Source organism: Euprymna scolopes, chromosome 32 (genome assembly GCF_053919585.1).
Source record: "Euprymna scolopes isolate OS-2025 chromosome 32, ASM5391958v1, whole genome shotgun sequence".
Taxonomy (NCBI): Eukaryota; Metazoa; Mollusca; class Cephalopoda; order Sepiida; family Sepiolidae; genus Euprymna; species Euprymna scolopes.
Window position 1 is genome coordinate 38,243,319 of NC_136513.1, and position 23,791 is coordinate 38,267,109.

The 23,791-nt window shown below is 36.5% G+C and overlaps 1 protein-coding gene across 2 annotated transcripts in view; it reads left to right on the forward strand.

Annotated features, from left to right (window-relative positions):
* LOC145256272 (uncharacterized) overlaps positions 1-23,791 on the forward strand; it is a 126,363-nt gene that overhangs the window by 90,275 nt on the left and 12,297 nt on the right. For both annotated transcript variants that reach the window (XM_080114952.1, XM_080114951.1), the window contains exons 2-5: positions 319-524; positions 6,070-6,141; positions 17,154-17,249; positions 21,593-21,709. In XM_080114952.1, the coding sequence (XP_079971078.1) occupies positions 372-524; positions 6,070-6,141; positions 17,154-17,249; positions 21,593-21,709 (438 nt within the window). In that variant the 5' untranslated portion in view covers positions 319-371. The remainder of the gene's footprint in view (positions 1-318; positions 525-6,069; positions 6,142-17,153; positions 17,250-21,592; positions 21,710-23,791) is intronic.

Consider the following 23,791-nt stretch of genomic DNA (forward strand, 5'->3'; position numbering starts at 1 on the left):
CTTTTACATATTAAACTTTAATGTAACGATAATTAAATAAAAAAATCAACAGTAGATTCTCCACAGTGCGATGTAGACTACAATGAATTGTGAACGAAATCACTGCGAGAGGCACGTGAGCTTCCTCCCGGTACAGCGTGATGGATCTCCAACTGAAGAAGGCAATCAATCGATTTGATTGAAAAATGGGCGATTTCACAGATTTTGATGGCAATGAAAATTAAGGAGTGTGAAACATTCGTTGATATCCCGGGCAACGTCAGGTCATACCGCTAGTAAATAATACATGTGTCTAAATTTTTTTTTTTTTTTTTGCAGATTAGAGTTTTCCTCTTGCATACGAACAGCTAAAGAAATCCTAGCAAGGCAAAATGATCCCTGGTTACCAATACACTGGCATGATGGTGACAGGAGTCCTGCACTGTTTACTGAGCGTCGGTTCCGTTATCACTTCAATTGTTGGCTTATCAACGGGACGCTATTTCTCCATTTATTTTATAGTGACACTTCTTGTCGGCTTGTATGTAAGTCAACAATGTTTTCAGTATCTTCATCTTGAATTGCTTCATCTCCAATATTAAGTTTCGATTCTTTTTCAAGAACTGTTACCCTCGATTCTTTTTCAAGAACTGTTACCCCCACTTTGTAGATACGCTCACTTCTTTTCACTTCATCTATACATCCAATAATTTCTGTAAGTGGTTTGGTCCGTCAGTCCATCAATCAAACTTCAATTTACATAGTCTTATTATTACAGAGTGAAAAAGATAAAAGTGTCGCCCTAAAGAAAGCAAGATTACAGCTTTATTTTAAAACTTTTATTTAAAAAAAAATCAATTCAGATAACTTGAGTATATAGTAGAGCTGACATCTGTTCAATGTAGCCACCATCAGCTTCAATCACCGCCTCGATACAGGAGCATGCCTTTTCCACAAGCGCCGGCGGGAGCTCGGAGAATACTCGGCGTATGGCGGCAATCAAACTGGCTTTAGTGTTGTGGGAGGTCATGTTGGTGATTCTCTCGACGTATTACCAAACGAAGTAGTCCAGCAGGTTCAGGTCGTGGGAGGAGAGGGACAATGAGAGAAGGGTACAAAGTCGTAGCATTCGTTCTGAAGCCAAGCTTAGGTCTGCTTGAACATCTGTCCGGCACCAAGTCCTTCTGCCACACTCAGGGTCTGCCAGTGCCCACGTGATGGCACCTGAGGATCACCACATTCTTCAGCAGATCAAGGTACACTTCGGTGTTTATTTTCAAGCCGATTTCGAAGATGTAATGTGGCATGATGGGACCGGAAACTTTGTTTTCATCATCCTGGGCATTTTGAGGGTGCTGGCAATGGTCCTATTTTCATTACTTGGATCGTGAGGGAGCATGAGTTGTAGAGCGGTGCATCTCCGATCTCGCTCGTTTAGCATTGTGTCACTTTTAGACATGACAGAAGGCTTCTATCACTCTTAGGATTTGTACAAAACTGACGACTAGTAGATAGTCTGTAACAACAAGCGGAAATGAAAACATGTCGTCTTTAATATGTCGGCAATTTTATCGTTTCACCTCATAGTGTAAGCTGTAACATTTCACAAAAATAAGTCCCAGGCCTGATATATATATATATGAAACTATTAATAAAAAAAATGTATATTATTTTTATAGTTTTGTTCATCCCAAACAAGGCACATAAGTACTACCATATGTTTAGAAATGTGTCATGGAAGTAGATGTTAGTTTACATTACATTTAAACCTCTGCATGTCAGTACAGTCAAGGGAACTGGGAGAGAATTGCAAAGTCTAGCAGTCTGAGCAACCCCCCCAAAAAAAAACAAACAAAAAAACAATTAGAGAAGACTTTCCTGCATCTAGAGACCTCAACGGTGAAAGGTTGCGATTTTGTTGCTCAACAGATTTGTCTGAAAATGTACGTCGTGGAGGTACAAGTACGATGAGTTCATCAGATCACATTCTATTAAAATACATGCAAAACAGGCACAAGTATGCAACACTGCGGTGAGGGGACAGATGTTGAAGCTTGGTCGATAGTACGGTGCCTATTAGATTGGAGACTCAGTTTTGGACCCTTTCTTTGAGGGAGGGACGAGTGGTGAATGTGACATCAATACTCCATGCATGGGGAAATGGTGGCTGTGCAGATATACAGGACACTTTAAGGTGTGAGGAAGTGTCTAGCATGATAGAGGGAATCCATCTTCTTTGCAGAAGCTTTTGCAATGTCCTCAATGTATTTATTCCAGGCCCAGTTCTCAAATCTTATAAAGTATTTCAAATAGCTATATATATTATTCCTTAATTGGAATTTTTTATTTTTGAGATGAGCATTATATGTTAATTTTATTTTATTTCGGACTATTAGTCTCATCTTTATTAGTTGTTGTTTTTTTTTAAAATCTTTTTATTGGTTCACGAAGGCCAGAGGAAGTTGGCCGAAACGTTGTGAACCAATAAAATGATTAAAAAAAAAACAACTAATAAAGATGAGACTAATAGTCCGAAATAAAATAAAATTAAAATATTTCAAATAGCGTTTGTCAAAATTTTATCCCAATTGATTATTAGTTTGCAATTTTTATGGAAAAGATTAGGCATTTTATAAAAAAAATCGAAATATTCTAATATCGATTTTTGTTTGGATATTTTTATATTTGTATTATTAAGATGAGAAACATTTATTATATTCATTTTTATGAAAATCGTTCGAATCAAGACTTGAAGCCACTTGATGTAAGGAGCTAACAAAAACGAAAGCAGGTGTCTATTGACCTTAGTCTTGAAAAGACCAAGGCTGTAGGCTGATGAGCACGGATCCGTCTTGCTTGCTCTGTCCGCAGGATTGTCACTGTTTTCTGTTTCTTCACTTTCACCCCCTCCTCTTCCGTTATTGTTGTCTTGGAGATGTCGTTATGAGAAGGAGTCTCTTTTGTTTCTTCATTCTGATGTTCACACGTCGCCGTCTCGCCAGTGTCTACACTATAAACGAACGATTCAAATAAAATCAGATAAAACTTACTTCAAAGAGTAAAAACACAACAGTTATATGGATGGTAATAATATTTAAAACTGACCTAATTAGCATAATTTTATTGTTTTTTTATTATGAAGATTGGGGATAAGCAAGTTTTTTTTTGTTTTTCTTAATGAAAATCACTTGAGACAAGGCGTAATACCACTTGATATAGGGAGCTACTGGTATACGAAGCTGTATTATAATGAGGCATTAAAACGATTTGATGAAGACTTGTAGGTCAACAAGTCAGACGAGCTTGAACAAAGGAAGCAGGGAATAGATTAGACAATTCGAAGGAACACATGGCATCATAGTATTTTTAGAAAAATTATATGGATAGTAATAATATTTCAAACTTACCTAATTTGCGTAATTTTATTGTTTTTTTTATAAAGATCGGGAATAAGCCAGTTTTTTATGGTAATCACTTGAGACAAGACGTAATACCACTTGATATAAGGAGCTAACAAGAACGAAAGCTGATTCTTGCAATGACAGGAGATGCCTGTTGACCTTAACCTTGAAAAGACCAAAGTTGTACGTAGAAGGAAAACAGTGATCAGGAAATGAGTTCCACAACTTTCCAGTCGTTGGCAAGAAGCTACTGGAATAGGAAGCTGTATTATAACGAGATATTTAAACAAGGCGTCAAATAATCTGGAACACATAAAACGGAATAGATCAGGTAATTCTGAGGAATGTCATCATAGTATTTGCAGAAAAGACTGAGACTAGCAACATCACGTGAGAAAGAGGTTGCAGTGAAGACGAAAATGTGGGACCAATCAGATTACAGATACATTTCTTCAATTTGTCAAGGACACTCAAATAAGACATAGTTACCAGCTCAAATACGACAACAGTACTCCTTACATGGTCTGATATTAGATTTGGAGAGGTAGAGAATAGCCTCAGGTGCGAAAAAATGTTTAGAGCGATAGAGAGAACCGATTTTATGAGAAACAAAAAGAACAATGGATTTAATATATGGACTCGAAGAATTATTTCATGAGCAAGCAATATCAAGTCGATTTTTCATCGAGAACAGAGCCATCCATAAGAATCTACAAAAGAAAACGGACACGCCTACGATTGAAGGACAATAGTTAAGTCTTAACATGATGATACGAAGCGAGCTATTTTTATTCCAGTCAATAATAGAACCAAAATCAACTCTTAAGGCAACTGCATATTTCAAGTAATCCGAGAGAGATGGACAAAGAAACCATACCAAAATAGGTGGTGTCATCAACATAAATGTAAACTTTCTGAACAATATTATCTATGGAAATGTCAAACAGGTCATTTTGATCTTTTTTCAACCACTGATCATTCCCACTAATCAATGTAGTACTTCTACATGTCCGTATAATTTCAATTTCAGTGTCTTGTATATCAGACAGGAGTTTAGTAAACTCCATCACCTCTTTGAAAAGTTCCTTAGATATGGAGGGATAGTAATTCACAATATCGAATTGTAAGAAAGTACAATTCTTTTTATTTTGTATATTGGAAAACCATTTAATGGTATCCGCTGTATTAATCTATAGATTTAGTTTATATGTTGATTTAATTTGATAGTTAACTCTTTCTAGTATGTTTTTACTTAATTTACCAATTTCATGGGGTCTTTGGATTCTGCTGAAATGACAGATTTAGTAGGTCTATTCATACTATACAACTTAACCAAAGACATTAATGTCATGGATATAGGTTTGTATCGTAATGATGGACTGATGATCATTAAGGAATCCAGCGGCCCTACATGTGAAAGAACCAAAAAGATTATATTAAATGAATTCCGTAGAATTAAGTTAAAAGTAGATATTATATCAGATGTTAAAACTGTAATTTTTTTGGATGTGAACTTTGATTTAAGGAAAGGCATTTACCAACCATATAGGAAGGAAAACTCCAACCCAATTTATGTACACCCCCTATCAAATCACCCGAAATCTATCATTAAGCATATCCGCTCAACATTCTAAACTTCCCTTCCTATTAATTCTTACTTTCACTCTTTCTCTCTTTAACTATATTTCATCATTTTTTTCTTTTCTCTTCTAGCCCTTGCTTTCCTTATAATAACCCTTTATATCGTTTTTTTTCTTCCCCATATATTTTTTCTCTATTTATTTTCTTTCTCTATTTCTTTTTTCTCCTCCTCATCATTCTCTCTCCATTATATTTTTTTATTAGTTTTTCTTTAGATTGCCCCCCCCTCTTTACATCTTATAATTAAAGTTCTGTGTTTTAAGGTTTTTTAACTCCAACCTAAAAAATCCATTATGCATTGAACATTTGAATAGTCAAGTCGCTGCCGGATGATATCTGTTGTTTGATTGAAACAAATGGCTGTTTGTAGCAGCGGGATGTAAACATGTTTATATAACAATAAACAAGTATATATATATATATATATATATATATATATATATATATATATATATATATATATTAAACAGTAATCTACAGACATGCATATTTTTAGGCCTCAATTCTCTTCAGCGTATCTTGGCTAGGATTCGAACGCCGGACTTTAGGTATAGGAGACTGGTGCGTAATCCATTACGCCACTAATCCACGGATAATTTTACTTTTTATTTTTATCGTATATACATTTATGTATATTTGTGTATTTTTGAAACGATAATACGGTTAACTTGGCGTCTCCACCGTGAAGATCCTGTTTCTTAGGAAATTGCCGATATTTTTATTAAACGACGTAAACAAATAATATTTGTATTTATTTATTTATTATTTTTTAAAACAGTAATCTAATATCTATATTTATATATATGTATATTAGATTACTGTAATATATATATATATATATATATATATATATATATATATATATATGTAAATAAATATATTTGATTGTTTCTTGTCACACACACACATATCTATATAGGTGTGTTGATGTATACATTTTCATGAATCATATATGGGTGTTATTTACAAATATTTGAGTGCGACACACTCTTTTAGTAAAATTATTTTATGTCATATTCGATAATGTCACATTTTCTTGCTTTTCCAGTTCGGCGTGGTTGGAGGTCTTGGCATAGCAGCTGGCTTACAAAGTCTTGAAGATAATAGAACCCGTAATTTTGTGAGTTTTTAATTTTCATAGATATACATGCATAAACAAACACTTGCCGTCTCTCTCCCATTCCAAAGCTTTATCGTCTATCTCACTCTTAACCTAAATAACCCGCGACAATAAATTCAGTTCTTGTTTTCTTATAAAGAATGAACCAAAATTGTTGAATTTAATAAAGGGATGTCTTCAATAAGTTTGCAGATTTTTTTGTACATGCATTTAAAATTGTCGCAGACGCTGGAATAAACAGTATATTATTGTTATACATCGTATGAGATGACTAATCAATTTTTATGATTACAAATTCAAATGGACTGCTACAACAGGAATTGGAATACATCCTTCTAAAGTCTGATATCAACTCTTAGTGAATTGTACAAATGTAATATGAACGTTAGTACACTTTAGAAAAACGATATGCAATAAATCCATTTTTTCTTGGAAAATACTACAGAAACGTATTGAATGCTTCAGACTGTTTTGGACCATCTTACATCGAGCATCAGTTTTTGCGTAGCATAAAAGATTTAAGGAAGGTAGAGAGAATGTGAGGGGGGATAAGAGGTGTGGAAGGAGTAAGGAAAGAACACCAGAGTTGATTTGCCAAATAAAGAATTTCATTGATAAGGACCGTCGTGTATCTATAATGAAAATAAATACACGGTTTGATGTCAGTGTGTGAATTGTACACAAAACTATTTGCGAAGAACTGAAGATTTGCGCGAATACACAGTCTACAACTTTATCCCTGTCACAGACTATTTGACCAAGATGGACATCAAGACAGTTCCTCACCCTCCCTATAGTACAGAGCTTTCTCCTCTGACTTTTGGTTATTCCGTAAGTTCCACAAAAACCTTATGTTATGAGGAATTAAGGAGATGAAAAAGGTTGTGATGAAGGTCATTGACACGATCAGACAAGAGGACTTCTCTTGAGCCTTCCAGAATTGTTGACGCGGTGCAACAAGTGCACTACAGTCTGAGGAGATTATACCGAACAGAACTAATTTTCCATGCGTGTACTATCCGAAAAAAATGACCATATGAAAATCTCTGGAAACTTAATGAATGCACATCGAATTTTGTATGTATGATGGCTGCTTTTTTCAGCGTATTTTGGTACCCACACATTCTCCGAGATATCAATGGTATTCTATAATTTTGTTATTGATACATACATATATTGAAAATTGCAACGTCTTGTCAGGCGAGTGCCACACCCCAGACACTTAAAGTCGGTGAATTCACACGCTCAAGCAGGCATCAAGCCTTCACACGTCACAACTTTTCCATTGTCACAGTACCATTTTTATAGACAAATGCCTGAGGGAGTATCTATACACAGATGATGTTAGAGAGTCTTAGCTTTGTACGACAGCTAAGTCTCTCTATCGGTTCAAAATGTTGAAATACAGCAACAAGCAAGAGCAAGATAGCCAGCAACAAGTTAAACTGCACGTACTGGTCTCCCGCTTTATGGTTTTTTAAAATCAGAGATTTGCTTCTACTAGAAAGGTTGCTTTCACTACCCCAACACACACATACACAGTGCTAGTTTGCCGTTGACCTCGAAAAAGGGTTCATTCGCCCTTTGGAAGGTCTTGTTTTTAATCCTTCAGGGAGACTAGCCACCCTCCTGATCAAACACGTCTGGTGGGGGAACCAGTTTAGTCGCCGGTGACCCGACCATGAGGTAGGTAGTACTGGGTTACATGGTACCAGTAGCATATGGCATAACCTGACATAAACATACATATATACAGACATAAATACATACATATTATACATAATATATATATATATATGCATATATATATTTATAAATATATATATGTATATATATATATATATATATATATGTATAACATACCTACATTCATATTGTATATCTGGTATATAGCGAATATATATATATATATATATATATATATATATATATATATATATATATATATATACTAGTTGTACCCGGTCACGGGTTGCTGTGGCTTAGTTTGTTAAAATGGAACACATTCCTCAAGAAAAATTACATCTTGTTCGTTTATTTACTTTTATTATTTTTTGCAATTTTTTTATCAATAAAAGTTATTCCCCCCCCCAAAGATTAATTTTTTACCATAAATTGCTAGGTGAAAGTTTTTTTTCAGGAAAACTTGCACTTTTAAAAAAAAATTGGCAGTAAACGTTTCTCTTTGAAAACGGAATTTTTATCATAAAAAGAACAGATGAATGCTTTACATGAACACTGTAAATAGTTAGGTGAAAGTAGAGAAAAGTTTGATTCTTTTTTAAAGAGAATGTACAAATGATTTTTTAACAGATGTTCAGAAAATAAATAGAAAAAATACTTCCATCATTAATTATGCAAAAAAATAAAATAAAATGGTGATTTAGTGTTTCAACATTATGCTTATAAATTACGATAAAACTTGCTGAGTATGCGCTGTTTTATGCTTGTTGTAAAAATGGAACGGGAACTTAAATTTCGTTCCGTTTTAATCTTTCTTAATTTTTTAATTGTGCCCCCCAAACGAATATAATCAAAACAGTAACATTCAACAATTATACTTATATATATATATATATATATATATATATATATATATATATATATATATATATATATATATATATATATATAAAGTTAATAATGAAAGAGAAATAATTCCATTTTTAAACGAAAACGTCAGTTTGGTATATCGTTTTGTTATTTTTTACATAAGTCCAACTTACCATTCACATTGGAAATGTCGACATTTATAGGCTGTCAGGTACGTTTACTACGAATAAACACTCCAATCTACCTATGTTAAGAACGGCTTTTGGAATAGACACCTCTAACCTTGTCAGCATACCCGAAAAGCTATAAAAGTTGACATGTCGAATGTGAACGAGGCGTTGGGTGTAATGTAAAAATGTACCGAATTTAAAAGGGAACGAAATTCAAATTTCCGTTCCATTTTTACAACCACCGTAAAGCAGAGCATTCTATGCAAATTTTACCTAACTTACTGTATTAATGCTATTTTATTTAAGCAAAAAATAAAAATATATAAGTTTGGCTATAAATTCCTAAACTCATTTCACCCTAAATAATTTAGGTGACTGAAATAGGAATATAATTTAATTTTTAATTTCCTGAATGGTATGCGAGAAATTCATTTTTCGGTAAATATCCAGATCCGCTACAACAGAACACCGACCACTCTAATTTGTTTTTTTTTATAGGCAATTGAGGTCGCTGACAACGAATCTGATAGTCAAACTTGGGGCAAATTTACCGTTTTGCATGGTATTAACCCCTGAACCCACGAACTACTTTCCACAATTTTGCAGCTTCCGTTTACGCTACGCGCGTGCGCTGCAACATGAACGACGGCTTGCTTCACCTAGCAAACTGCCTTCTCACATGGCGTACCAATCAAAAATTACGAACATTTTTTTAGTTAAAAAAAGTACAACAAATTGGGGGACCTTTTTTTTGTCTCATGTAGTTTTTAATGCGGTTTACAAAAACATAAGCACCAAACATCTTTATGTTCTTCATTCTTTTTTTGCGGGAGATGGATTCAATTATAGAACTTATGTGGCTTAATATGTGCTTCTGCAGTTTAGTTAACCGTTTTTCTGTAAGTAACGAACCGACATTTACTAATGAGTACACCATTTAACATTTTTCGAAGATTTTACTGTTCACATTGGGGGCGCGAGCGGGGGGGGCGGATTTCGTGCATACCCGCACCCCCAATGTTAACTCGCGCCCCCAATGTGAACAGTAAAATCTTCGAAAAATGTTAAATGGTGTTCTAATTGGTAAATGTCGGTGCGTTAAAATTTGAAAATTCTATGTTCCAGGAAAAAAAACAAAAACAAATAAATTAACCCCCCTCTCTCCCCAACTTGGAGTGTTTTCTTTTTCTTGCTTTATTTCTTTTTCAGCTAATTTTAAATTTTCCACCCAAAAAGTGCTATGATGTATTTTTGAAAATTCTATGTTCCGGAAAAAAAAATCCCCCCCCCCCAACGTAGTTTGCTCGGTGAAGCCGTCGTTTATGCTACAGCGCGCATGCGCGTAGTGTAAACGGAAGCTGCAAAATGGTGGAAAGTAGTTCATGGGTTCAGGGGTTAATACCTACCATTTTTCGATGAATATTTGATAGGAAAGCGACCACGTGTGGTCAATTTAAATTAAATTTCAATCACATGGTTACATTATCAATAATCATGTGATTAAACCCATTGAAAATTTACCGTTATTGTAAACACATTCTGTTTACATTAAGAAAGAAATCTCCATAAAATCGCTAGATTTTTAACTTATCGTCTGAAATTTTCAAAGATCACTAATTCACCACCGCAAAAACTCCATATTTTAATTTCCTATCATAAAAAATTATAAATATAGTATATTCAATATATAAAATGTTCCGTGTTTTCTCACTATATGTTTCTGGAATTATATTGAAGCGATTAGCTCCCTAGAAGGGTTACATATTTTATCAGCTAGTTTTACCTGTTTTTTCAGAGAGGGTATTTTTTTATCAGCTAGTTTTACCTTTTTTTTTTCAGAAAGGGTATTTTTTTTTGCAAGAAACAAATCATAAACTCAAACTTTTTATAATAAAAGTTAAATTGAAATATACTTCAAATTAAACATCACAATAATGGTGCAACATATTTTGAAATAAGAAAAAATAAAAAACAAAAAAGCTTTGTTTTAGCTTCTTAAAAGTATTTAGGTTGGAGATAATTAAATTCTACTGTGTTTGCTATAAGTTTTTTTTTTTGCTGTTGTTTCATGCTTTTTAGAATTTTCGACTAAATACTTCTAAATTAAGGGGGTTGCTTATATCGTATTTTAATGTAAACTACGGAGGTTGGAATTTCCGCCCCACCCTACCCTCCATAAAATGTACTTGGAAAAATCGATTTTATAGCGAAATTTAAGAATGGTTAGCCGAAAAAAAAAGGTGAAAAACAAAACAAATAATCAATAAATAATTCTTACCAAAGGCAATAAATGCTACTTTTTTTTTACTTACATGAATGAGTTTATTTTATGTTTTAAAGTATTTTCAAGCGCTTTTCTTTATCTTTTAATCTAAAATTGCGGGTGTGTGGGTGCCAAATATCTCCAGATTTTCTAGAATTCCCCGCTAGATTGCAAACGAAATCTCCAGATCTAGCGGGAAGACCGCTATATTGGAATCACTGGTCCCGTGATGGGAAGCGGTAATAATAATTGTCCCTAAATAAAAAAATGACCTATCGGTACAAAGAAAACCACCTATTTATTATAGAAAAATTAAGTATAAGGTTATAATTAAAAAGAAATATATACAAACACACATGGATATAGTAAACATATTATAACAAAACGTGGAAGCCATCCGTCCAGTGGTTCTTTAGACTATTAATTGCGAACGAACCAAGAGTTACATATATATATATATATATATATATATATATATATATATATATATATGTATATATATATATTAAATCTCTTTCTCCCTCCCCATCTCTCTCCCTTCTTGCAGGTGAGACTTTTTATTTTATATATATATATATATATATATATATATATATATATATATATATATATATATATGTAAGTGAAATTGTCTGTGTGTGTCTGTCTGTGTGCATACATTTCCCTACCAAATTATTCTGTCGATGTTCATTCCCGAGATTTGACAGGAGTATTGAGATTTGTGAAAAATTTTTAATCGGTTTTCAGCCAGAAATTTGACTCCTTCGCCAATTTTGGGTCTAAACACTTGCAATTTTAGATGTAGGTTACGTTTACATGGATCAAACTTTTTAATTTGATTTGAGCCCAAAACAATATATGTAATGGGTCAAAATTCAGGTCAGATTAAAAAAAAAATAGACTTCTCAGCCAATCTTTGGTCTAAACATTTGAAATTTTACATAAAGTGTATTCAGAGAGAGGGTAAGCTTTTAAATCCGTTTTGGACCGAAAATTTGGCTGCCACGGTGTTGGAGTTCAAAAGAATTACCTTTGCGGTCTCTAGCAAACTATTCAGCTAATTTTGAGTCCAAACATTTGATATTTTACATAAAGAGTATTCAGACATGCAGCAAGCTTTTTAATCAGTTTTAGAACAAACATTTGGCTGCAATTAGGTCACAGTTGAAAGAGTTATCATTTGCAGTCTTTACCAATGTCCACCGCCACATTTGGGTCTAAACACTTGAAATTTTTGATGTAGGTTCTTAACATGGGGTTCTTAACACGAGGAGGATGCGGGTATCTATTCTGAAAGCCGCCCTCAACATGGGAACGTTGAGGGTGTCTATTTCGAAATCCGTTCTTGACATGGGGACGTTTGGGTGTTCATTCATTGTAAGTTCTAACCCAAATACATGTCGACATCTTCAATGTAAACGCTGAGTTGTACCTATGTAAACAAAAATACCAAGTTGAATTTTTCGTTTACAACTTACACCACTTCGTTTCCAGTTAATAAAATTTTATGAAGAATTATTAAAAAATGATTCTTTCGTTTCTTTATCTATCTATATATCTATAAAAGTGAACGTGTCTGTCTGTCTGTCTGTCTGTCTGTGTACATTTCCCTACGCAATAACTCTGTCAATTTTTAGTCTATAGACTCGAAATTTGAAATACCGGGTACTGAGATTTGGGAAAATCGATGTGACGGGTGTCAGCCAGAAATTTGGCTGGTAAGGGGTCAAATTTCAACGATTTGACCTTTAAGAACTCTACCAAACTCCTCCGACAATTTTGGGTCTAGACACTTGAAATTTTAGATATAGGTTCCATGGACATGGATCTAACTTAATAAAGTGATTTGAGCCCGAAACTATAAATTTTAAGGGGTCATAATAGGGGTCAAAGTTAAAAAAAATTGACCGCTATTTTTTTTTTTTGCTCAACATACACCTCCAAACACCCGGGCAACGCCGGGCTGAAATGCTAGTATATCTATAAAAGTGAACGTGTCTGTCTGTCTGTGTACATTTCCCTACGCAATAACTCTGTCAATTTTTAGTCTATGGACTCGAAATTTGAAATACCGGGTACTGAGATTTGGGAAAATCGATGTGACGGGTGTCAGCCAGAAATTTGGCTGGTAAGGGGTCAAATTTCAACGATTTGACCTTTAAGAACTCTACCAAACTCCTCCGACAATTTTGGGTCTAGACACTTGAAATTTTAGATATAGGTTCCGTGAACCTGGATCTAACTTAATAAAGTGATTTGAGCCGAAACTATAAATTTTAAGGGGTCATAATAGGGGTCAAATTAAAAAAAAATTTCTCTTTTTTTTTTTTTGCTCAGCATACACCTCCAAACACCCGGGCAACGCCGGGCTGAAATGCTAGTATATAAAAAAGACGAACGCTGAATGTTATTCTAGCGTTTTCCACACATTTTAGCATAAAAACTATACTTACATCTAACAATATACAGTTACAAATAAAACATTCAGTTTTAGGGGAAAACAACAATTTTGTTTATAATACTTTCGTTTCTTTATATATAAAAAGGACAAATGCCGAATGTTATCCTTTGGGTTAATGTTGATTGCCCGCATGCGCAAGTAAAAAAAAAATCTTAAAACGGAGATCGTTCTCCGCAAATTTTAACATAAAAAAAAAAAACTATACTTACATCTAACAATTTACAGTCACAAATAAAACATTTCTCTTTATGGATGACCAACAGCTTCGTTGATACATACTTTGCTAAAAAAAAATAAAATAAATATTGAACATTGACAGCGAATACAAAAGTTACATTTGGGGGAATTATTTTCCGTACCCCCAACAACAACAACAAAAAAATAATTAAAAAGGATGTTATCTACGACGAAAGCCGTTCTTTACATGGTGATGTGGAAGGTGACTAAAGATGTAACGGTGTATCTATTTAGAACACTGTTCTTAGGATGCGGAGGTTGGGGGTGTCTATTTCGAGATATCGAAATATATATTATCACCCTAAATCTCTGCCATTAAAGCGACAGGTTAAAAGAAATGCCTATTCACCTTGGAAAAAATTTTAAAAAATGTGCCAGACTCTGTGAAAAAAAAATGGATGAATATTCCCTTCTCTTTCTCTGTTTTCGTCCTTTTGGGTCACGTCCTCTTTCTCTTTCGCATTTCCCTTGTCCAAATGAAGATAATCAAATATAATATAAACCATGAAATTATAAACCTGAAAATTATGACAATCTGAAGCGCAATTATTCATTACTTTGATTTTTAATATGTCTATAATTTAAAACTATAACGTAATAATAAATAACAATTCAGGTAATCCCATTTATTTGTGTATCATACTTCTAGATTACCATTTAATCTGTAAGTTGTTAAGTAAATATGTAAAACGTTGCATTTTGTTCGATTAAGACCAATTACACCATAGATATACATTAATTAGCGAAGAGAACGGCTTTGCCTTGGCATAAAATATGCTTAAATATGATGTTTTAAATTGTCCATATTTCGTATATATTATAATAGAATCGTGATTTCAAAAGTAAAAAAAAAAAACGTGTTTAGATGCCATCATCTAGAATCGAAACCGTACCATTCAAAGCTGGTGATGTTACCACCGTACCAACGTGACATGCGTACAAACTGAAAAATTCAAAATAAACTAAATGTTTCCCGATTTCTTTCAATTTTGACTCATTTTTGACCCCCTTAAAACAATTTCAACCGGCCAAAGACCCATAAAAAAGACCGTAAAAAATTTCAATCCTTTGAGGCTCCTAGCGCCGCTCTGCGACATTTAGTTTTTGGAAGAAAATAGACTTTTAAAATATAGAGACAGAGCTACAGACCGACAGACAAACAGACAGACAGACATATAGGCGTTTTATATTAGACTAGCGAGGGTACCTGGCGTTGTCCGTGTGTTTAGAGGTGTGTGTACTCGGGCGATGGGGTGGGAGTAATAAAAAACTTTAAAAAATCGAAAAAAAAAACACAAAAAAACTAACGTCAGGTAAAAAATCGAAAAAAAAACTAACGTAGCAGGGGGGGGGGTACCCGGCGCTGCCCGAGTTTTTGGAGGTGTGTGTGGTGGGCGTGGGTGAGGGTGTTAATGAAAACCTAAGAATAAGCGAAGTCAAAAAAGAAAACCGAAAAACGAACGTTAAAACTTATCTGAAAAATAAAGCGGGCGATGGGGGGGGGGTTATTGAAACAAATAACACAAAAAAAACTAACGTAAGGCAAACGAAGGATGCTAAAAGTCTAAAAAACAAAAACAAAAAAGAAAACAGAAAAACGAACGTTAAAACTTCTGAAAAATAACCCCTCCCCCCCCAAAAAAAAGTGAAAAATGGCTTAAATAAGCCTGTTTCGATATTAAAATTTAAAAAATCGGTGGGTACCCGGATGTTTTTGGGTGTGTGGTCAGGGGTGGGCGTGTTAATGAAAACCTAAGAATAAGCGAAATAAAAAAACTCAGAAAAACGAACGTTGCGTGAAAAATGGCTTAAATAACACAGGTTCAATATTTAAATTTAAAAAATCGAAAAAAAAAAAGAAAAGCCATCTCACACCACGATTCAAACCCAAAACGTTTAGATAATGACCGAACGCGCTAACCAAGTGAGCTAACGCGAAGTAGATGAAATTTAGTCAGTTCGTCAACTATTTAAAGTAAATCAGGTCATGACGTCATCTGACGCATGCGTAGAACCGGTCATCGTCACGAGAGGACAGTTTTTGTCACCCCCCCCTGTCGAAAATTGACGATTTCGGGATGAAAAAATTAACGTTTTTGGCCAATTTTCGATATTTTTCGGGCGAAGGATGGAGGTTGAATATGATACCAAGTTTTTGAATTTTTGTTGTGTCTGTCGAAAGCTTTTAGCGGACACACAAACACACATACATACATACATACAAACATGCATACATACATACACACATTTTCGCTTTTATATATATAGACTAGCGGAGGTACCCGGCGTTGCCCGAGTGTTTGGAGGTGTGTGTTGGTGGTAAGGGGTAGATCAAAACAACCCTGTTAAAAAGAAAAAATCGTTGGCCGGGTGTTTGGAGGTTTAAAGGAAAAAAAAAAGTGTTAGTAGAAAGGTAGGCTTGAATCCTGAACCTTTGACGCGGAGGTGGAAAGGAAATGGAAAAAACCCTGCGACCTAACCATCTCGACCACGGGAACAGATGAATTGATAAGTGTGTTAAGTTGACGTTTATAAAGTAAAATTAGCAGGTGCGAGAAAATCGCCGGATGTTTGACCTAGTTTTGCGCTGGAAGCCAGTTTCTGTTTTCCCCGCTAGGCGGCGATCAAAAAATATTTCGAAAATAGCTTGTAAAAGTCGGGTAAATTAAAGATAGCTGCGACCCGAGTTCCTTAGTCGTAGATGTTATTATTTAGACAGCATATAAAAGGTTTTAAGAAGGAGCGAGCCAACCGAGAATCACGGTGAAAAAAGCCTTTTGTAGACATAGAGAAAAAGCGAACACACATACATACATACATACATACATACATTTTCACTTTTATATATATAGATTATTATAGAGTCGTGATTTCAAAAGTTAAAAATAAACTATTTAGGTGCCATCAGTTTTAATCGAAACCAGAACATTCAAAGCTGGTAACGTTTTCATTGTACGAACTTGACGCGTATATAGAAACCGATTAAAAATTAAAAAAAAAATTGGCTAAGATGAATGTACAAATTGTTTAATGATATTTTTAATTTGACCAATTTTTGACCCCTTAAAATAATTTTAAAGAACCATAAATGAAGTGCCTGTAAAAAAAAAACAATAACAAATCAAAAAGCAATAATTTGAAACTCCTAGCGCCGCTCTGCGACTTTTAGTTTCGGTGGAGATAGAGTTTAAAAATATCGAGACGGACAGACAAACCGACAGAGAGAGATATAGCCGTTTATATATTAGATTTTATTAGTCGTAATAATAATATTAGTGCCTACTCGATTACTTCTTACTAATCCATTTATCTTTTCTTGCTTTTGCAGAAGATCGCTTATATGGTGACCGCCATTTTGTCAGCTTGTGTCTTTTGTCTGGTAGCATATGGACTGTATGGACGCGTGGTTGCGATTACCCTTTTAGTAAATATATTTACTTCATTTTTTAATCATCATCATCATCATCATCATCATCATCATCATCATCATCATCATCATCATCATCATCATCTGTTTTCTTATATATTTCATCATCTCCCTTTCAAAATTCACCACAGTCATAAGTGTAATCCAGCAGGGACAAGGTCGCACACGCGGGCAGGAAAACCTGAGCTAACGCTAAGTCCCTGTGGCAACACTTTTACTCCATCGAGTGTTGGACCCCTCAAAATGTAATCAAGGGCTCTCTGGCCACTAGAAAATGTTCAAATTCTTAATTTCCTATGCCTTGCGATCATCCTCGAAACCTTTCTAAAGAAATTATGCAGTCTTTAAAGATCAAAGGTGAGAATGCTACACAACACAATCACACGCGTCATCAGTCGTCATCTAAAAATTTTTTTTCTAAAATACATTTTCATACAAATTTTAACATAATAAAACAATTCTCTTGTTTTTTTCTTTGCTTAAAAAAAAATCAAGAAACACCCAAGCATTATCACTGTTTTATTGATGAGAGAGACGGGTAAATTTCTTTCTTTTCCTCCTTTTTTCTTTTTTTTTTTTTTCAAATCAAAATAATATCAGTCGCTATGGTTTATATGTCTCTCATTATCTGTATTGAATTTCTCTTTTCACATTTATTTCATCATTGTTAAATTATTTCGATGACAACTTCTTTATCTCCTACTAAATTACTATCGGTGCCTTTCATCACCATTTTTTTCTAAGAGTAGATGTAATTTATGTATCCTATCTAATCATTTATTTATGTATCCCTATTAAATCCTTCACTCCATAGCAACATCCAAGAAGCAGCATGCACCACATCTACCAGACCTCGTACATGCATGTGGCCCTTCCATACACATGACGAAGACACGAATGCACCGTTGCCCATCTCAGGGAGCCGTATAAACCTAATTATAAGTTCCTTTTCCTCCTACTCTTGTACTGTGGATGATTGGTTGTTTTTGTTTTACGGCATATCCACCCTTTTCAGGTTATTTAATGCTGAATCCAAAGATTTTGAAGAAATTTTTTTTAATAGAATATATTTATTGTTTTCAAGTCGATTTCTATTTAATCCATAGTTGGGACCCTAACAGGTACTACCACTCCGGGTCAGAGTGGACCTGGGAGCAATGGCAATTAAAGGGTGGCTCCACACTCCCCAAAGCCTGCAAACTGGGGTCTCACCACTGGATATAGTTTAAGGTCATATCCAGGACCTTGTACTATGGAGCGGTTCGCCCCCCTCCCAGCCTTAGCTTTAGAGGCAATTCTTCCACCTCGTTTTTCTCCTTTTCTCAATTTTCCCCGTAATTAGGCGAGGGGAATTTCATCTTTTTCTCGTAACTCCTCGTTGACTGGAGGGATAAACCAACCGGCCCTTTCCTCCCATTTTGATTCACTATCCGATCCCATATACTCTGGCTTCTTCTTACTCTTCTCCTCTCACTTATTTGTTTCGGTTCCTACTAGATAGGCTAATTCTTCTCCTTCCCTTTTACGTATTGTCCTACTCAACGTGTTGGGTACAAACACAGGGATCGTCTCCGACACCTGGACCACCAATTTTTCTCAAGGTGTCCGTGTACCTCTTTACAGACAATACCCGAACTAGTCCTCCTTTCAATTTCTTTTCTGTGTCTATTCTACCCACACAGGACATTGCAATCCTGTGGAAATGCTTCATGTCCGTGTTTGCCACTATGGACAGCCTGTCACCCATATCACTTCCGAGGGAAATCTCCACCCTCTCTATGATCAAAATAGCAGAATCCAAACTTAGTTTTACTACTTTTTATCTGAGCCAATCTTCCCCCAAATCCATTCGCTATACAACTCGTGTGTGACGTACAGGGGAAATCATCCCAAACACCACCTGCAGGTGTAGCCATATTACTCGCTCCAATCGGTGTGACTGGTCACTATATCTGACAGAATCAATCGTCTCTGTCCCACCAACTCTTGATACACTTCGGCCCCCAACAGTGATATTGATGCCACAGTATTAATTACAGCCTTCACTTGTGTGCCCCCCTCCACACTACTGCACTACAGGTGAGCTTCTTTTTTAAGTAAAAAGAGAGAACACCTGGGCTCCTTTTCCTTCTCTAAGTGGAGTTCCCCCTCTGTATCTAGCCACCATGAACATAGGGGCCGGCAACTAACAAGCCTTCTTGGGACCCATCTTTTTCCATATTATCCTGGGTCTCATTACGTAGTTCGGAGGGTGTATCTCAGTTCGGATACTATTTCCGACGAGGTTGTCCCTTGGAAGGACAGCTTCTCCTCATGTGACGAGCCTTGCAAAGCGGCAATTGACAGAGAAATACCCTCCGTCACCAAACCATTGCTCTCGACTTTACTGGGGTCACTCCGACATTTACTGTTGGCGGGGCAGCTTATTGGCGTCTGCCTGGTTCTTTCCTCTAGCCCAGGGCGGTACACTATAATTTGGGGTAGTGGTTCCTAGTTTCCGGGTCCATACTGGTCTACACAATCTGATCTCATGTTCAAACTGCCTAAATTTACCACTGTTTGATCCCAACGAGCAGGGTGGTTGCTCATATCTTGTGGAATACTCCACGTCCCGGTGCCCCTTACACTGTCAGGTCAAACAGACCAGCTTATATCTCCCAGGGGTGGGTTTGTAAAACCCATGCATAAGACTCCAATTCTTTCTGTTGGGATCAGCTTCTGCTTCCTAATCCTTTACGTCTCCCCCCCCCGAACTTCCTTCTTCCACACCGGCTTCACTTTACTCTGGGACTTCCTAGTGCTCTCTCCCATTTCAACCCTTTCTCGTCTCTCTCTCTCTCTCTCTTTATCTTGATTGCTCACTCACTTGTGCCAACGTATGCGCTGGTAACTTCTTATACAGCGACATCAACCCGTTTCTTCTTTCTATATCTCCTCTTTCCCAATTGGCGAAAGTTTGACGAGGAGGGACTATATTGTAACTCAGACGAGCACTTGCCATGAAAATAACGATAGAGCAGAAACAGACTCTCGGCGTTTCTTATGTGGGAAATGGTTGTAAGAAAGAGAAAAGAATTGCGTCCATCTCTCTAAAGAACTGAGGTCCACTCCATTTCTCGATGTCATTTTGATTGTCAATTGGGCTCAATTATGATCAATTGGAGTCAGTTAAAGTAAAACAGATTTTATTTTTGTTTTCAAGAATATCACAATTCCTTTCCTCGTGTATCACTGAAGTGGAACATAGCTTTTTCAGAATGTGTTGGCGGGAGCATATAGCGCATCACAAATTTAGACGAAGCACAAATTTATATAGAGTGGAACGATAGAAAAGACGACATGATTCCATTTCTATTTGATAAAAAACAGTTTTATTTTTTCTATTGCTGACCATCCACTAGATGGCCAATGCTGTACAAATCCCACAACCAATTGGAGCCTTCTATCATGTTTGAAAGTGATACAATGTTCAACGAGCGAGATCGGAGATGTGCCGCTGTACAACTCATGCTCTCTACTGATCAAAATTGTGAGAACAGGACGATTGCCAGTACCTTCAAAATGCTTCGTTGAATTGCTAAAATAAACAGGGGCGTGCCCGGGGTAATTAAAACAAAGTTTCCGACAACGTATATGGTCTTTGGTGTGGTTTTATGTGAGCACCACATCATGCCACTCCACATCTTCAAAGTCGGCTTAATAAGACCCAGGCGTGGCTTCAGTAGGAGTTCTACGACTTTGTACTCTTCTCTAACTGCCCCCTTTTTTCTCCAACCTGATCCCGCTGGACTACTTCTTTTGCTAATACGTCGAGAACAGCATCGATATGACCTCCCATAACACAGAAGACAATCTGACCGCCGTCATCTGACTAGTATTCGCCTGGCACCCGCCGTCGCTTGTGCATGCTGCATACTTCAAACTCCAGACCCGTCCCGAGGCGATGATTGAGGCTGAAGGCGGCTACATTGATGAGATGTCAGCTCTACTACATAATGAAGTTACCTCAATTGTTTTTTTTTTAAATAAAGGTTTTAATGTGAAACTGTAGTGTTGTTTTCTTTAAGGCAACACTCTTATCCTTCAACCTTGTACATCCATTTTTTGCGTTTTTTAACATTAGCATTAATAATAACGAAGGAAGCAGTGAACTATTTGATATTTTGTTCCAATTCTTTATGACTCGATTTCACAAAGCAAGCGAAACTGTTAAGCGTAATATTCTCCATCATATGCACGCACTTTATATAATCATTCTATTTCATTAATTTTCGTCCTCGAATGATTTTAGCCTTTATATTTGGTGATCATTTTGTTTTTCTAACTTCTTTTTTGAACAGGGAATATTGGAGGATTATTCCCCTATCGGAGCTGCTGGAGTTGCAATCACAGTCCTCGAATTCATTCTGGCCATTGTATCCTCCTCGATTTGTTGTTGTTGTTCTTCCACAATCCCAGTAAGTAATGTCGTTTTTATCTCCATTAATACTTTTCATCATTTACAGTGGACGCTATTAAATGGACCCGGCAGGATGACGAAAATATAATTTGTTGCAATATTTTTGATTCAGAATGGGGTATATATTTATTTTCAGAAAAATACAAAAATTTTCAGAAAAACTTGGCACAAGGCCGAACATGGGGGAGGGGTAAGGACGGTCTTCTCTGTCTAATGCTAACTAATCTAACCTAACTAGTTCCTACTGTCACTCTACTTTCACCACAATACCACATTCATACTATACATCCATCAGCGTATAAATACTTCGCCAGTCACCATAAGAACATCATACAATGATAAACTAATTAAAACCCATAAGAAAAAGTGGAGGTTTGGGATATAAACATTTTATAATACAAAATTAAAATAAAGTATTTACAATGACAAAAAGACCCCCCCCCCCTTCATTGCTAAAGTGTGGCAGCTGCGCTGATTTGCCAGACGAAAAGGTGATGCGGGTCCGAACGCTTTATTTAAAACACCTCTTACGAAAACTTCGAAAGGGAACCCGCATCTCTGGCGAATCAAGCGATCTATCACCTAATTGGGGAGGGGAATGGGGCTAAAACAAAAACAAACAAGACAAAACGGGACAAACTTAAAAAGGGCCTAATGATCTCTATCACGTACTAGTTAGGTCATGAACAGGAGCCCCAAAATTGGGCCTACTCTTGCCTTAACCGTGACCTACTCTGGACTAAAAACGAGTCAGAGCTGACGTTCGTTTCTGCTACCCAAAATTCTTTTCCTAAGGAACATACAAGAACCAGTCAAGACTTGCTTCTCTCACCCGACACACACGCGCAACTGATACTCACCTTTCAAAAAAGTCTGATGAAGAGAGTCTAACTCTCTCGGTCTTGATACGACTCTTCAAATGATAACGGAAGATTCGTATAAGGTCGAGAGGAGCGAAGTCCTCAGATCCGTAGACCACTCTCATGCGTTTGTTCCAGATAACACCTCTCATCACTGCTAGCAAGGTCAAATACAATTCTTTTCTAAGCCTATCAATTGTCGGAGCCCAATTACTACATACATTGATAGGAACCAAAGTTAACGACGATATGTTCAGTATGCGGACCATGAGACCTGTAACAAACTCAATCAGCGGCACCACGATGCGACAATAGACGAAGGCGTGACATAAAGTCTCGACCTCATCCCCGCACCGCTTACAAATAGGCGAAACCGCCAAACCAGCTGAGTGAAGTCTCTTACCGACCCAGAGAGCATCCTGAATTACCAGCCAGGTCAAGGATGCCTCGTCGTTAGTGAGGCATCCCGACCCAGGTGCCCAAGGGCAGATTGAGCGGAGCTGCCCCTTCAAAGGGAGCCCCTCACCAATAAGATCCCTTACGGATCCCATCACTAACACCCGATATAATGCCTTCTGGGACAACAGGAAAGCGTTGGAGAGGCTTTCCTTTACTCATAAGAGGAACTTCAGCGCGCGCCGGCATTCGCGGTAGAACGGGCATTCACCTCGGGGTAACCGGTGTGCCTCCGCCTTCATAAGGATGTAGATAGCAGAAATCATGACAGACCATAGGAGCCCTTCCATGCAATAAAAAAGTTTAAAAGAGCCCTCTGCAAGTATAGCAGTGTATCTGACGGGATTGGAAGCACTGATAGACGATAAATAAAGATTAGATAGATGTGGGTATTACACACCTCCGCTCTCTCCTTTAATGAAATGTTTCTACTGATCCACAGTGCAGCTTCGGATCGAATTGCTTTCAGAACCACCGACCAATTTTTCTCGAGCTGGAGGTCAGGACCAAACAAGACGCCGAATATTTTGCAAGCCTGTCACTCCAACTAAAGGGATCCTGAAGGGGCATACCTCTCCAGGCACCGATGCGCAAACCTGAAGACTTGTCGCAGTTAATTTTGGCCCTTGTTACCGTTTCATACAATCTGATTTCTGCACCGACGACACTAATCTCAGCACTGCTCGTTACAAGCACAGTTACGTCGTCGGCATAGGCGGAGTACTTTACCTGTCTAAGTTTACCTATCTAAGTTTACCCGTACA